The sequence below is a fragment of the Cotesia typhae genome, unplaced genomic scaffold (genome assembly GCF_013202065.1).
Source record: "Cotesia typhae breed Kobodo isofemale line unplaced genomic scaffold, CoteBio_Ctyphae contig_9, whole genome shotgun sequence".
Taxonomy (NCBI): Eukaryota; Metazoa; Arthropoda; class Insecta; order Hymenoptera; family Braconidae; genus Cotesia; species Cotesia typhae.
In genome coordinates, this window is record NW_027423770.1 from 982417 (window position 1) to 999444 (window position 17028).

A 17028-nucleotide genomic window follows, 5' to 3' on the forward strand; every position below is an offset into this window, starting at 1 on the left:
TGAGATCTATTATTTTAAATCTTAAATTCAGATTAATCAGAAATGCAATAAAACTTGATGACGTTAATTAGGACTCAAAATTTTGAAATTTGTGAATGTAAAAAATTAACAATACATGCTTCGTATTGAAGAATAAGACTGTCTCATTCAGTATCTTTGAATTATAATTAACATGAGACTGAAATAGATATATTTTGCATGTCCATGCTTATGGATAAATTGGATTTAGAGTTATACTCCAAGTGGTTGCTGTCATTAAGCTGGGTGTATGTTGACATCGCATGCGTAGTATTTTTTTCATCTTTTTAAGAAATGTTAGAAAATATTTAAAATTAAAATGAACGAATAAGTCATTTCATTATTCATAAAATGTGCTAACTGCTATCTCCTTGTCTTCTTATAACTTTTCCTTTTAACCTTGCCCCTATTTTTATTTATTTATTTATTTTTTGGTAGAAGAAAATTCTAAAGATGTGCAATTGCACTTGTGCTTAGAACCGGTAAATTTTAATAATCGTTATATACAAACTCACTGAAATTAGACTCACATATTAAGAATACAGTATATTGTAAATTCATTTACCAAAAACAGAATTATACACTTAGTTTATCCTTAATTATAGATCATAATTATTAGTTTTTATCCAAAAGTACTACGCTTCTTTTTTTTCTTCAACAATTTATTAAAACATCAATGTTTCCATATTATTTGGTAGTTGATTATAGATTTTCAAAGCTATATAATGTGCATTTTTGTAGCTATTCGTTGTATCAATTTTGGGCAGAACTAACAGTTTAGATCTCGTATTATTAACTACTTTCTATAAATATAAATTTTCACACTAGTAACTTTCATAATAGTAACAAAGAGCATTTCCAATGAAAGACTCTTTGATATTTAGAGAAGTATTGTTTAAATTGTATCAACTTATTTTGTTAAGCAGTTCAGTTTGTATAGAGGCGAAGTTTTTTACAGAGTTGTTGCAAATTTCACTCTAAACTATAATGCCGTAGTTTATTATACTTTCAAATAGACCATGATAAATTAATTTAAAAATAGATGGATTAAAATATTGACTTAATTTAGAAAAATATAATGTAAAAAATTTGAACTTATTTCGCTAATTTCATGACATGAACATATCATCTCGTGTGGTTATCGAAATATAAACCTAAATATTGACAGTTTGATACTCTTACCAATAGCTTATTCTTAACAAAAAGTAAAAATTTTACTAACAGATTGTCCTCATAGCTTCCAAAAGTAATATAATTAGTTTTATCAGTGTTGAGAGACAATTGATTGATTCTGAGCCAACAATCTAACTTATCCAGCCAATCATTTAAGCACACTCTTACTTCATTCCAACTATTACTAGAGCATAGAGCAGCAGTATCGTTTGCATAGAAAACTATGGTATTTTTTTTGTAAAACTTCGAGAACATTATTGATATACAAAATAAAGAGCAGTGATTAAAAAAAAAAAAAAAAAACAAAAACGTGAAATTATTGGTTTCATCCAAGTTTTCGAAAAATTGGGTTATCATTCGATTGACACGTTATAAAGGTTCTACAAAACTACTCTGATGATTAGATATAATTATAATTCTGAAATAATACGGTATTTTTATGGTTATATTGGTCAGTTTTTTTACCTGAATAAAAAAAGTATTGAGACAAAGAAAAAGTATTAGATTCACTAGAAAACCAATACTTTTTTCTTTGTCTCCGGACTTTTTCTAATCAGGGTTACTATAGTTGCGCAACATTCTACTGTACTTTTGCTATAAAGTTACCAGAATAATATGATTAAATTACCGTAAAACTTTAGAATTTCTAACGTAAAAAATGTATGTATTAACTATAATATTACAATAATGAAATTGTATATTTACAATAATGGTACCGAAGTTTCAGTTCAATTTTGTAGTGTTCCTACATATATAATTAAAAAAATTGCAAAAATTTAGTACTTTTTGTTTATTGTGGCATTAAAAATCATATCATCAAAAAAAAAAATTAGAAAAACGGTTGACCCTAAGGGCCATCCCTGCTACTTCCCGCTTATTTCTTACTCAAGCGCATAAAACTGCATTTATTACGTTTTTGAGCTCTTCGAGCTCAAAATAATTATTTTTGTATCATTTTGAGCTCTCCAAGCTCAAAAATCTGCTAGAAGTTTGATAAAACTCTATTTTTCGAATTTTTAAACCGTAAAAACTTTTGAATAAATGAACTGATTGTTACATTGTTAGTAGCATTTAATTAACGCAGTTTTTAAACCCCTTTGGTCAAGCCCTTTCGAATGGTACAAACCGCGATGAAATCGGTCAAGCCGTTCAATAGTTATAAGAGGTTCACACACACACACACACACACACACACACACACACACACACACACACACACACACACACATATATATATATATATATATATATATATATATATATATATATATATATATATATATATATATATATATATATATATATATATTAGGTGATTCAAAAAAAAAGAATATTTTTTTTTTCGTTTGGTACTCTGAAAAATAGGTTCCTAGACACCTCTAAGAAAGCCTCTCCAAGCATGAGTTCTTCATTGTAACGGGAAAGTCCTCCTTCTTACAGTTTTCTATTTTTCTTATTATCAGATAGAAAAATTTATATCTCGCTTCCAACTACTTGAAAAAATATCTTGTTCCTTAGATTTTGTAGGAAATTGAATGCTCTACAAAAAGGTCTCTTACGATTTTTTCGTAAACCCAACCGTTTAAAAGATATTAACGGTTAAAGTTTGATTATTTTTGGGAAAATTTTTTATTTCTTATGAATTTTATAACTCAATGAAAAAAATCATTATGAATGATGAAACTCGTAGTTTTGTAGGAAATTTACTGCTCTATAAAAATGGTCTCTTATGATTTTTCGATCAAGTTGAGCGTTTACGAGATATTCATCGTCAAATATCAATGCATATCAATTTTTCTAGTTTTTGATCAATAATTCGAAAAATTTCAATTTATTCTGTGAGTTTCAAGGAAATTTAGACAAATTTGAGTTTTTATTATAAAAGCAACTCCTATAGATATTTTCTGTTCAAAAATTCATTTGAAAGTTTTTATTCTAATAATATTTTTTTAATTTTATCTTTAATAATTTAAAATCTTAATCGCGTTGTCATTTATTATTATGAAATTTGTTCAGTGCGTATTTTTAAATTGTTTTTCACAAAATATACATAAAATTTTCGTTCGAGGGGATTTTTTTTTGAATTCCATTTCTTCTTCTGTTTGTCTTCTGAAACTAACGCCATCTATGTTTTTACTCTCAACTATCTTCAGTATCTACCCATTTAATACCGTATTTTCAGTGTTCCTAAAACTGATCATCTTGAATACGTAATAAAATAATTCATTTTAAATAAGTCTTATAATCATCACATAAATTTATTTATCATCAATTAACCTACAATGAATAAAGAAATACGTTTTATCGGAATACCTCTACAAAGAATTTCGGAACGTAAGTTACCAAAAGTGAAAGAGGTTATGCGTGTGTTTTTCTACCAACTTAAAATTTTAAAGTATTCAATCAAACAAAGTGCTAAAAATTCAGTTGACCAAGTTATTGAACTGTGGAGAAAAAATCAGATTCCAACTAGTGGAGCTCCTAATGCAGTCAAAAATTTCTTCGCTATCACAGTCAATGGTTAAAATTACAAAAAAATTTCGATAAAAAGAATTCAGCGCAAAACCAAAAGGAAATGAAATTTCAGACTGATCTTGAACAATTATTCGACATTGTGAGCGAAAAATCCTTAAAAGTGCTTGATGATAATATTAGAAAGTTGTATTTGGATCAAAAATTCGGTACCCATAAAGAGATTCTTTCTAATAATGTACCTGTATCAAACTTAACCACAACTATGATGGGAATAGATGAGAGTAGTAAGTATCTGAGATATTTAATTATTATAAAGTCAGGTAGTAGTGTAACTTTTCATAGATGACTAGATGACATTTGACTAGACAATTTTTGGAGTCCTTTCTTAATTATTTGTCATCAAAATGAATAAATTCTATACATTTTCTTCGTTTAATTTATAAAACAGATCTTATTCCAGACTTAGATCAACCGTCTACCAGTCGTGCGATTGTTCCAAGTGAAAAATCAGAGTCGTTCTCTACGTATACATTAAGTGGAGTTACAAATTTTGGATCTGATTCAGAGTATGAACCTCCAATTCCGACAAAACGAGCAAAACTTGATGTCTTAACTCCTGAAGTCATTTTTGGACTCGACCGAGCTAATGTCAGCAGTAGAAATGCGATGTTTATTATTGCTCCGGTTTTACTAGCAGTAGGTATTAAAATTGAAGATACAACGTTCAGTTATAGTTCAATTCAACGAGCTCGTATGCTTCAAAGAGAAGACATTGCTAAAGGACTTAATGACAACTTTAAGACACACGATAAATACGTTGTGCATTGGGACGGAAAAATGCTGAATGACCTTGTTGGATCAAAATCTGTGGAACGGCTACCAGTTATTTTAACTGCATTTGGTACCGAACAATTACTTGGGGTTCCAAAATGAATTCTGGGACGGCAGACAATCAGACATCAGCCATTTTATCGACATTGAGTGAATGGGGTATTACTAATTATGTTAAGGCGATGTGTTTTGACACGACGGCAGTTAATACAGGTAACTTATCAATGATAATTTAATCTAAAAAATATTTAATTATTAACGTTCTAGTTTAATTTTTATTGCTTACTGAATTTCACTTTTGAAATTATTGAGAATTATTTACTCATTTGGATTTTAAATATAATCTACAATTTGTTGAAAATATTAAATTTAACGATAGTTATCTATTTTCTTTATACAGGAATTCATAACGGTACATGTAAGGCAATTGAAAAGACTTTGGGAAGAGAGTTAATCTGGTTACCATGTCGTCACCACATTTTTGAGATCATATTGAGAAGTGCATTTGAAGTATATTGGCCTGTGTCATCTGGGCCAAACGTACCAATGTTCGGAAGATTTAAAAATCATGGGATGAAATAAATAAAACTAATTATAAATCTGGAATTGAAGATACTGTTGTTGCTGATATCATTTTGGATAAAAAAATGAAATATCTAGTTTAATTGCACAATCCTTACAGGTATGATTTAACTGCGATTTTAAGAAAAAAATTTCTTGTTTCTGACAAATTTTTAATTGTTTTTGATAGTTACTGCAACCCCGAGATGACTATAAAGAATTGTTGGAATTGTCGTTGATTTTCCTTGGAGAAATGCCTCAAGAAGAAATTTTTTTCAAACGTCCTGGTGCAATTCATCATGCTAGGTGGATGGCGAAGGCAATTTACAGTTTAAAAATGTTTCTATTCAGAAATGAATTTAAACTTTCTAATAAAGAATTGGACGGTCTTCGGCAAATTTGTATATTTATAGTTACACTGTATTTAAAAGCTTGGTTTTCATCAACTTCTGCAACAACTGCTGCTAATCATGACTTGCAGTTTTTGAAAAATTTATTCGAGTACAAAAATATCAATTCATTGATTTCTTCAGCAACTTGTGAAAAAATGATTTTGCATTTATGGTATTTAAGTGATGAACTTGCCATTTTATCATTATTTGACGATACCGTTTCATTGGAAATAAAAAAATATTGTTGGAGCTGTTAATACTCGTAACGGTACAGATTCTAAAGCTAAAAAATTTATAATTGATAAAAACGATTTGAATTCATTAACGCAAAAAGTCTGAGTGACTTTGTTTCTAAAAAGTCTTTAAATCTCTTTAAAATCTTTGATTTACCATATGACTTCCTTGATAAAGATATTGAATCGTGGCCTACTAATGACAGTTACATTGAAAATAAAGAATACTTTAACCAATTGAAAGTTGTTAATGATTCAGCAGAACGAGCTGTTGCATTAGTTAGTGAGTCAATGCTTGACAAAAAATGAAGAGCAATTCCAATACTTATTGCAAATTATCAAAGAACATCGAAAAAACTACCCAAACTGCAATAGAGGAAATTATTTACAGTAAAAGTGTACCGTTATGTTGAAAATATTGAAAATTATATGGCAGTAGATAATTAAATAAATAAATTCTTCGATAAAAAAGTGAAACACATGTGAAACACACTAAATTGAATTATATATTTAAAAAAATGCACTAATTTTTTGTTTTAATGTAATCAAACATGTCCAAGATTAAAAACTAATTAAAAAAATAGTTCATAACATATTTCTATTCATAGAAACTCAAATTTGTCTAAATTTCCTTGAAACTCACAGAATAAATTGAAATTTTTCGAATTATTGATCAAAAACTAGAAAAATTGATATGCATTGATATTTGACGATGAATATCTCGTAAACGCTCAACTTGATCGAAAAATCATAAGAGACCATTTTTATAGAGCAGTAAATTTCCTACAAAACTGTGAGTTTCATCATTCATAATGATTTTTTTCATTGAGTTATAAAATTCATAAGAAATAAAAAATTTTCCCAAAAATAATCAAACTTTAACCGTTAATATCTTTTAAACGGTTGGGTTTACGAAAAAAATCGTAAGAGACCTTTTTTGTAGAGCATTCAATTTCCTACAAAATCTAAGGAACAAGATATATTTTTCAAGTAGTTGGAAGCGAGATATAAATTTTTCTATCTGATAATAAGAAAAAATAGAAAACTGTAAGAAGGAGGACCTTCCCGTTACAATTAAGAACTCATGCTTGGATAGGCTTTCTTAGAGGTGTCTAGGAACCTATTTTTCAGAGTACCAAACGAAAAAAAAAATATTCTTTTTTTTTGAATCACCCTAATATATATATATATATATATATATATATATATATATATATATATATATATATATATATATATATATATATATATATATATATATATATATATATATATATATATATATATTAACTTTTTTTCTCTTAGAAAGGTAGTTTGTTAAGTCTACTATCATCATCAATTTATAAATTAGACAATAAATAATGAGAATTTTTTAAAATTATTAATTTACGCAAATGCGTCAAATGGCTCAATTAACCCCCGCTCAGGAGCAATTGAGCCACTGCTTGGGGTCAATTGAACCATCAATATTTTAAGTATGAAATCGAACTTTCAATAAATAATATATTAATTATTAATTTTTATTATTATTATTGCACATTTTCAATGAATAAATATTTTAATATATTCTGAAGTAACAATTTTTTACAAACATAGATATAAAAAGAAAACAATTTTTTGTACCACATAATTATTGTTTTTTCTTTTGCACTTTCTTCTTTGGTTTATTAATTGACTTTAATCCTTTTTGTTTCTTTTTTTTATTGTCATCGGTTGTCTCTTCATCAAATCGTAAAGTTTTTGGTTGTTTTGATTTGGTTTTAGCTTAAATTTCTAATTTCTCCGGTGTATCAGTATAAGTCGCCGTTTTACCGTGTACACGTCCCGTTTTAGCTTTTTTAGTCGATGAAGCTTGTGGTAATTGCCGTATTTGTGTAGGAGTAATAATATTTCCTTGTTCGCGATTAGTTTTATCCCGCAATATGCGATTATTGTCATCAATTGAGGGAGTTGTGGGTAAAGTCGTGGTATTAGGAGCATCATCAGCTAAAGATGAAGTACTACATGACTGAGCTGTTTCACCAGACTCTTCACTTGCATGATTTACCAATGGCATGTCAGTAACAGCAGCAGCAGAAAATTCTTCGTCAGAAAATATATTTGAGTTAAAGGGATAAATCCCAGTGCATTTAAAACCAGCTTTAATATTCTCTGCTGTTACTGATGGAAGAGCTTCTGCAGTTACAGCAGGAATATCGTAAATAGTCATACGGACTCCAGGGTGACTTTTGCACCAACGATCAGATTCAGCATTAAAACGATGCTTAAATGGACCAAATACACTTCTATCAAGTGGTTGGAGTTTATGCGAGGTGTGAGGTGGAAATGATAGCATTGTTATAAAATTTTCTCGGCAGTAGTTGATGGCTGAGATAGAAATATGAGAGCTGTGATTGTCAAGAACCAATAAAACTCAATTTTTTTCTGATGGTTTTGCGTGATTAACAAAATGCTTTAGGTACAATAAAAAGTCTTCTTCTTGCATCCATCCCGATTGATTCTCTGAGCCAACACTACCAGTAGGACCACCATTGAGAAAATAATCTTTAAAATTCTTGCGAGGAAACACAAAGTACGGTGGAATTGAATTGCCTATCGCATTAACAGCCAAACACATAATGACTAGAGTCCCTCGCTCATAAGAAGTGATGGACCCTACTTGTTTCACACCTTTGCCTGCAATGACAGCAACTGGTTTTTACGATGTAGTCAGCGAACTCTCGTCTAAATTTCATATATTTTCAGGAGAAAACTTAAATCGCTCGTTAACATTTTTTAAATTCTCGAAAAATTTGTTGACATTTGGCTTATTGAAATTCATCGCTCTGGCAAGGCTTGTTGCTTGAGGCACTCTGATTGATATCTCTGGATATCTTTTCATCATATGCTGACACCAATCAATACCAGCTTGCTTAGTATCATCCCAACTACTAGGATACTTGATACCATTCGCTACAACGAATTCGTAAGCTAATTTTCTAAAGTCAACTGTGGTCAAGCCAAAGTATAGCTTGGCAGAAGTTAAACAATAGTCAACCAATAATTTTTCTTGTTCTAAGGTAAACATTTTGTTGTAAAGATGATAGCTAGCATTCAAACTCTCACCTTTCTTGAATTTAATGAAGTATCTCCTTAGAGTTTCATAAGAAACCGTGAATAATTTAGCTACACTTCGAATTGTTTGCTTTATTTCTAAAATACACTTCTCACAAAAATTAAGGGAGCAGAAAAAAAATCCAAATTTTTGGGGGATTTTCAACAGGCTGTAACTTATACAAAAATGGTCGTACAGCAAAAAAAAAAAGCAAATTGTAGATCTAAGTGTTTTGTTTTTGGATCTGAGTTTGAAAATATTTTTCGAGTAATCATAAGAAAACCACCGAAAAAAAAATTTTCGAAATTTTTTTGGTTTTTTTTTTTAATCTACGGACGTGGAAAAAATTGATTTTCCAAAAAACGACAAAAAGCCCTTTTTTGGATGCTTTTTCAAATTCATGTAATGATTGAAAAAATTTTTTTTTCAAAATTCAATTGCCAATCCTTGTAGAGAATTTATTCAAGTTTTTAAAACCAACCTCAAAATTTCTGTGCAATCATTGGTTGCTGAGATATTGGTAATCAAAGACAAAATGATCTTTTTCCATTCAAACATCGATATCTCAGCGAGAAATGCTCGTATCGAGATTTTAAAAAACGAAATTAAATCTGAATAAACAAGCTATCCGGTCCATATGGAGGTTGAGTCGAAAAAATTTTTTCCACGTCCGTAGATTAAAAAAAAAAACCAAAAAAATTTCGAAAATTTTTTTTTCGGTGGTTTTCTTATGATTACTCGAAAAATATTTTCAAAAAAAAATTTTCAAACTCAGATCCAAAAACAAAACACTTAGATCTACAATTTACTTTTTTTTTTTTCCTGTACGACAATTTTTGTATAAGTTACAGCCTGTTGAAAATCCCCCAAATATTTGGATTTTTTTTCTGCTCCCTTAATTTTTGTGAGAAGTGTATGTTTACATGCAGCTTCATACGTTTCAGTAGACACTTGTCCACGGTTTGTTTTTCTAACTCTTTTACGGGTCATTCTAATATCTGTAAAAAAAAATTATTCATTAAAAATACCTGTGAAAAATAGACACTGGCTGACATTAACAGTTAGAAATGATATTTATTATTAATCAAGTTCATCACAATATTAGGCTATAACCTCAACTTGACAAAAATCATTTTATGTAAACGACATATTTAACTATTAGCTCTTAATTTTTATTTATATTAATAAATAAATTCTCTATTACTTACTACAGTTGTTTAATACTACTGACAGTCTTGAATAAATAATTATTCACTTTAATTAAAAACAATAACAAGCTACATTTTTATTTCCCTGAGAATTTTTTACGTTATCAGGATGCGCGTGCACGTTTCAAGCGCTTGTTCGTGGCTCAACCGTCCCTGGAACTAGTGGTTCAATTGACCCCACACGATTTTATGGCAAATAATAGTAAATAATAAATAAATAAATGATTATAATACTATAAACATCGTTGGGGATTCCAAAATATAGGTATATACAGCTACTACAATTCACACTTTATATAATACTCAAAAAGTGTAAATTTTATTAAATCATTTCTTACCAGCCGAAAAAAAATTTTGCATACCTAAAAATACAAAAGTCTCAATTTTCCAAAATTTATTGATTGTAATGATTTGAAATTTTGATCATGTATGAGGTAGGCACATTAGAATTTAATTCTAAGAGGATAGAGCATTTTTTCAATTTTTTCGATTTTTTAAGTCGAGTGGCTCAATTGCCCCGTGGCTCAATTGACCCCTTTCTCCCCTATATATATAATAGTCATAAATGTTTCAAGGGAAATAAATTATGCCAAACGAAAAATAATTGAATTACATGAAATTATTGAATCAAGATAATAATCTTAAAGAATTTATTAATTTGAATGAAGACAGAAAATTTTTGATTCAACTAAAATTTACTTGAGTCACAAAACATTTCCAAGTTCAAAAATTTGTCTACTTCAATCAAGACAATGAAATTCTTCAAAATAATTTTTGTAATTAAAGAAATTTTTTTTTTCAATCAAGTTCATATTTTTTTTTTTTTATAAATTCAATTTGATCTTAAACAAGTTATAAAGTACTATTCGTGTGTTTTGTGTCATTTTCCTCATTTTTATATATTTTTCCGAAAATGGGTAAATAAAAAACAAATGTCTGGCAGAGACCCCATACCAAACGTTGCAAGTACAAACCAATGTCCTCATAAGGACTGTTCCATAGAATGAAAATGTCTCCATAATTGTCTAATGTCCTCATAGTATACAAACAGTAATATTTACAGATTACCGTATGTTTTATTGCTCGTGTACTATGAGGACATCAGACAACTACAGAGATATTTGTTTTCTATGGAACAGTCATTATGAGGACATTGGTTTATACTTGTAACGGTTTGTATGATAACTTTGGAAGAAATTTGTTTTTCTTTTCCTTCATGTCCAATGAAACACACTCTCCAAACACAGCTAAGGAAAATTTCGTACAACTAACGTGCATCAATAAAATTTTTTTTAATTTCTCATATTCACCGTTACAAGCACATACCAATGTCCTCATAATGACTGTTCCATGGAATGAAAATGTTTCGATAGTTGCCCGATGTTCTCATAGTGTTCAAACAGTGAAATTCATATATCTTGGTTTACTTCATTTATACTTACAATGTCCTAAGTGTGGATTGTTATAAAATTTAATAACATCAATGGACTCAAGAATAACTTATTAATCTTTTAATAGTTTAGATGACTTTATTAGAATTTTCTGTAATAACAAAAAAATACATGAGATGTTGATATTTATCTGATAAGAAAGAAAATAATAGCGAACTAAAATTGAGACAATAGTAATGAGTACAATTATGAGTAGCACGGTCTATTATTTTTAAAAATATAAATATAACGGTTCGTATCAATACGAAAACTAGAAAATTAAAATTTAATAATTTCCATAACGAAATTATTTTTTTTTTTTTTATTTGGTTATTATTTAGAGTCGGTTTTAACTGCTATGGTCATATCGCCGACTTTAACTGTTGGGAGTGGTACGTTGGGGTCTTTTTGGGCTGTGAAAATCTTAAATCTAAGCGGCGAGGGTCAAATATCAACCAAGATGGTTTCTAAGACCAGCTTGGGATTCGAACCCACTCGAAATTATTATTACAATCTTTATGCATTTTAGATTTCTTAAAAACAAAGTATAAAATTGTTTTACTTTAACATTAAACAATAACTAGTATGATGAGATCTTTGTAATCTAATTTATAAGTCCGGAGACTTATCATAGAGTTTTTAAAAATAAGAAAAATAACATAAATGAAAACGAAAACTTAACAATTCATTTTTTTTTTTGTATGTATGTAGTCATGATCTCATTTGTGGAACAGAACGCCTTTGAAACAATCGTGTGCATTTATCAATCCTTGGATCTCTTTTCCTGACGGTACATTCCTATTTTCTAAATGTCTCCTAAAAGCTGATAAAACAGTTGACTTTGTTTCAACTGTCCAAGTTTTCGGCCTTGAATCATTAGTTCTTATAGACAATTGATTGATACGAGACTGAACACTGAATCTTGAAATATCAGGTCCATAAACTGAGTAGCTTTGTGAAACATTTGGTTCACTGATTGTGACACGTGATGTGCTTGGCTCAGCTTCATCATCTGTTGAATCACCATTGGTATCATGAATACCTTGCACTATCTGGAGAATCTTGGAGATTTTTACAATGTCAGTAGCAGTCACTGGTTGTCGATATATTTTTTTGTGAATGTCCTCATGATGGTCCATGAAGTTAGCGAGGTCTGTTACCTGATTGCCTTCTTAATTTAAATTGATGCATCTAGTAGCAACGTGCTTTCGCAACTGGGTTCTGCGAAGGAGGCCCGGAAAATCAGCACCACATTTTGCTGCATGTTGTCTTAGCAAATAACACGCGCCTAAATATTTATGCCGATCCTTGTCCACAGATGGCATTCCAAAGAAGTACTCATTTTTACGCGATACGTGAGCATCTTTGCGGTACGTGAGAATTAAATCCATGCATCAGAAATGATCAACGAACCACTAAAATATTTATCAAGCTTGAGCTAACCAGAACAGAACAACTAATTGAATAAAACAATCGTGAATATGCCAGAAAAGCCAAAGACGAGAGAATAACAGCCATAGTCAGACACCAAAAGGTCCTTACGGACAATAAACACTACTGCTGGCCTGTTGGTAACAACGAAATGGTTGAAAAAACTACCACATCCAAGTCTGTCTTTCCTAGTTCCCGCTCTACCCAGGAAGAAGCACACAATGTCTCCACGTCATGAGGAAACAGATCTGGATGCCCCACAACTCTTCCCCACTATCTAAATAGTCAAAAAAACTCCATTCCAGCGCTAATTTATTTACAATATGTATCTGTTTTTTTTTTTTTTTTTTTTTTTTAATTAACGGCTTTCAAAAATTCACCAATTGCAAACACGATTTAGCTTATGATATAATATGTATTAACGAAACGCACTTAATTTCAGCTACCACGTACTTTCTTTCTCAATCGGACAATTTCACTATGTTCTGGGTTACGCAATCAAAGACAAATTTGCAGGTCGTAGCAGTGAAAGTCTTTTCACTCTCACAGATGCAAGTCGCTACCTGACCACAGAAATCGCTACATCAAAATGGTGGATCTTTATACTGGTTTAACTGGATAATTCACAGCAAATCATAGTCGGATCCATTTACTCAAGCCCGATTTCAGACATCACGAGTATGCTAAACAACCTCAACCTATTACTAGAAGAATTCTAAGCGCAATATGTTTCTATTCCGATTATCATTGGAGGTGATCCGAACGCCAGGGTAGGTCCAACTGAAGATATACTCGTGGAACTAACAGCAGACCTATACGTTCTAACTGACAAACAAACCAATGACAACTTTGTGAGTAGCAGAGGACAGATTCTCCGAAAATTTATGTTGAAAAACAATTACACATTGATAAATGGCCGTTTATCTAGTAACTGTCCTGCAAAAGTCACTTTCTGCAACCAAAACAGAACCAGTGTAATCGACCTAGTCTGGGTCAATCAGTATATGCTCTCCCTTGTTCTCGACCTCCATGTTGCCTCGACGATCACAGGCTCGGATCATTACCCGGTCATCATCGATATTAAATCCAGCATTAAACTATTAAATAATAGTAAAACCAGTACAATTAGGCTTAGATATGAATGGAAACCGGTCCTCAAGAACATGTGTATCATGTAGCTGGCTGCTTCCGGTGACTTACAGCTCAGCAATCAGATTGACGTTAACCTGAAAATACAAGTCCTCAGTCATGCCATCGGTGAGGCAGCTGGCTTCGCGAAAATGCTTATTTAACGCAAAGAAAACACAATGTACAAACTATCAAAACCGAGGTTTGATAAGGAATGAATAACAGCAAAAAAGTAAAAAAAACTTACTGAATACCTGAAAAATGCCCTGCCGCTGGCTTCTCAGATAGGGTGAGGCTTAACTACCTCGAGCAGAAAAATTCCTACCTGGCTCTCCTGGAATAAAAAAAAAGTCAGCAAACGAATAACATTCAAGAATGTTTCATGCGGGTAAAAAATGCTAACCTGTTCTGGAAAGCTGTCCGAAGCTTTAAAAGTTACAAATTCGTTTACTCCGGCTCCTCTGCTGACGTTTGGAATGATTTTTATGAAAAGTTACTTTTTCCCCGTCGATCTGTTCAACTGACGACTCCTGTAGTCTTCGTAGAGGAGCTAGATCTAGACATCTCGCTTCGAGAGCTAGAAAACTGCCTAAAAAGCCTGAAGCCTAATAAATTACCTGGCCCGGATGACATCAGCAATGAATTTTATAAGTATCTTACATCTAACTGGAAAATGCACCTTCTAAACGTTTACAACTCACTTTTAAATTTTGCTAAGGCCCCTAACCAATGGTCTTCAGCCTCACTCTGCTTGATCTACAAAGCTGGAAATAAACTGGAATCAATCAACTACAGGGGCATATCCCTAATTAACAGCGTCGTGAAAATTTTTACGGAGATTCTACGTGCCAGACTCTCACAATGGGTGGAAAACATGGGCATCATCTCGAAGTCTCAAATGGGTTTCAGAGCAGGCAGGAGTTGTACCGATGCGGCGTTTGTCCTTCAATCAGTTATACACTTCAGATTACGCTAAGCCGCAGCAAAAGCATATGTCTTGTTTGTAGATGTCAAAAGGGCATTCGACTCGGTCTCTCACGAACTCCTACAGACGATCTCTGTCACACTGCAGTCTTTGTGCAGAGTAAATTAAATAGTTCTGGTTAGCCGTTAGTTTAGCTATAGTTCTAAGTGATTATAGTGTGTGTGAGTGAGTGCTTAAGTTGTTAAATTTGTTAATTAAATTTTTATTATTCAATAGCACCTTCCTTCACTCTCTCTACCTTAAGATAAGTATTCTCTGCTCTGGACTGGATCCAGGAACCGAGATAATAAACCTGGTGCCCTAATAATTATTGTAGGTTGTTGTTAAAATTTAGTTTGTGTATTAATTGATTAGGGGGTAATTAGACAGAAAAGCGAAATTTTTACAATATATATATTATGATGGGGTTTTCTTCACGGTGCTGGCGTCGACAGCGCCGGGGAGTTCCACCTAAATGTTGGCTTACCTGGTTCGTAGCTTGTTGGGCGCCAGGAACTTTACGTTCCACGGTTCGAATTCGGCAATTGATCGTCGTCGGGCGGCAGGTCAACGTCGAAGAGATCCTAAATTTTGTAGAACGAGTGTAGAAATCGAGGCGGAATATTTTTACCACCAGAGAATAGAAAAATAGAGACAGCTCAAAGAAACAAGTAATGCGCAGGGACTATTCAATTAAAATAAAAGAATCTGAATATGATCGAAATTACAAATAATGAGTTATTCTTGGTTCGTTTAACAAACAAAATTTCGAATTAAGAAAATTAATTGCATTCGCTTTATTATCGCCAACAACAAATAAAAAAAATTAACACAAAAAAAAAAAATTAATCGTTTCGCTTATCGTATCGTAACAACAAATTTCGAATTTCTCAACAAAACAAATTAAATGTCGCCGCTGCGTATTAACCAATTCAAAAAAAATTAACAAAGAGACGGAAAAAAAAATGTTCTAGTTCGCGTTTATTTTCCTAACAACAAAAATTTCGACTTCATTAATATAATCAATTATCGCCACTTTCTTCGTAACAAATAAATTTGAGTTTTCAAAAAAATTACAAAAATATAATTGTCGTAGCCTTTCTTTGGTAATAACAAATTTTTAAATAAAAATTAAATCAACAACAAAAAAAAAATATACTGTTTCGTATTTCTTTCCTAACAACCAATTTCGCATTTATCAATAGCATCGATTTGTCGTATACTGGTTCGATGATACAAGCGATCGATCAATTATCCGCCGCGGCGGGTAAGTGAACCGTCGGTAACTGTTGTTACCCGGCGGGCAATCTACGGGACAAAGCTCGAGGTATAGTTCCTAGTTACGCTCGTAGATGGACCTGGGTTCGCGCCAATTTTATTCGGCATGCAATCTCAAACTTTGGTCAATTAAATTGACACTGTACACAACATTCCTTACAACGGATTAAATATTTTTGGCACCGAATACCTGGCTGACGTCACCCCGAAGCCGAAATTCAACAACGCAATTGCTGAATTTCGGTACGATTTTACTTTCTGACTTAATTACGAAATTCGTAATTATTTGATCTTTCGATATTAAAAAAATTCAATAATTAAATATAAATTATAACTCGGACGGGTAATAGGCCCATTCGATCTCGACTTAATCGCTGACCGCGGTGAAGTCACCCAGGAATATTAACAAATTGCGACCGCACTTACCCCGTTCAGTCGACTCTCCAGGGTGGTTTGAAATTCCTGATAGCAGTTGTCGGCGGTGCTGACGGCGGCAGAGGCGCTCGGCGATGGCGTCACGGAATTTTTCGTTGTCGGAATGACCAAATTTCTTTTCTTTTTTTTTGAATTCTTGACTGTCTGGCAGTTGACAAGTACAGAAAGTACAGCAAGTCACGAAAGAAACTCTAGCGTCGACTGGATCGACACTCAAAATAACAATTACTCAACAAACTAAGTAAATTCACCACGTAAGCGACTGAATTTTCGTAATAATAATTAATATTCGTTTTAACTTTATTTCGTAGCGTAACAACAAAAATTTATCAGCGGTTCAACAGTGGCTTTTTCGGTGTCCGGCTCAGAATTTCACA

The 17028-nt window shown here is 31.7% G+C and overlaps 2 protein-coding genes across 7 annotated transcripts in view; one reads left to right on the forward strand and one right to left on the reverse strand.

The window, feature by feature from the left end:
• Window positions 1–17028, forward strand: part of LOC141533470 (dystrobrevin beta) — a 633463-nt gene that overhangs the window by 824 nt on the left and 615611 nt on the right. The window lies entirely within an intron of this gene.
• Window positions 7031–8981, reverse strand: LOC141533526 (uncharacterized). The gene is made up of 2 exons (XM_074252447.1): window positions 8789–8981; window positions 7031–8635 (listed from the first exon to the last, which is right to left on the reverse strand). Exon 2 carries the CDS (start codon window positions 8016–8018, stop codon window positions 7449–7451), a length of 570 nt encoding a protein of 189 aa, XP_074108548.1. The 5' UTR covers window positions 8019–8635; window positions 8789–8981; the 3' UTR covers window positions 7031–7448.

Bases quoted from the DNA above. Each gene is read 5' to 3' on its own strand.
- LOC141533526 (XM_074252447.1), bottom strand. From the start codon at position 8,018: ATGCTATCATTTCCACCTCACACCTCGCATAAACTCCAACCACTTGAT.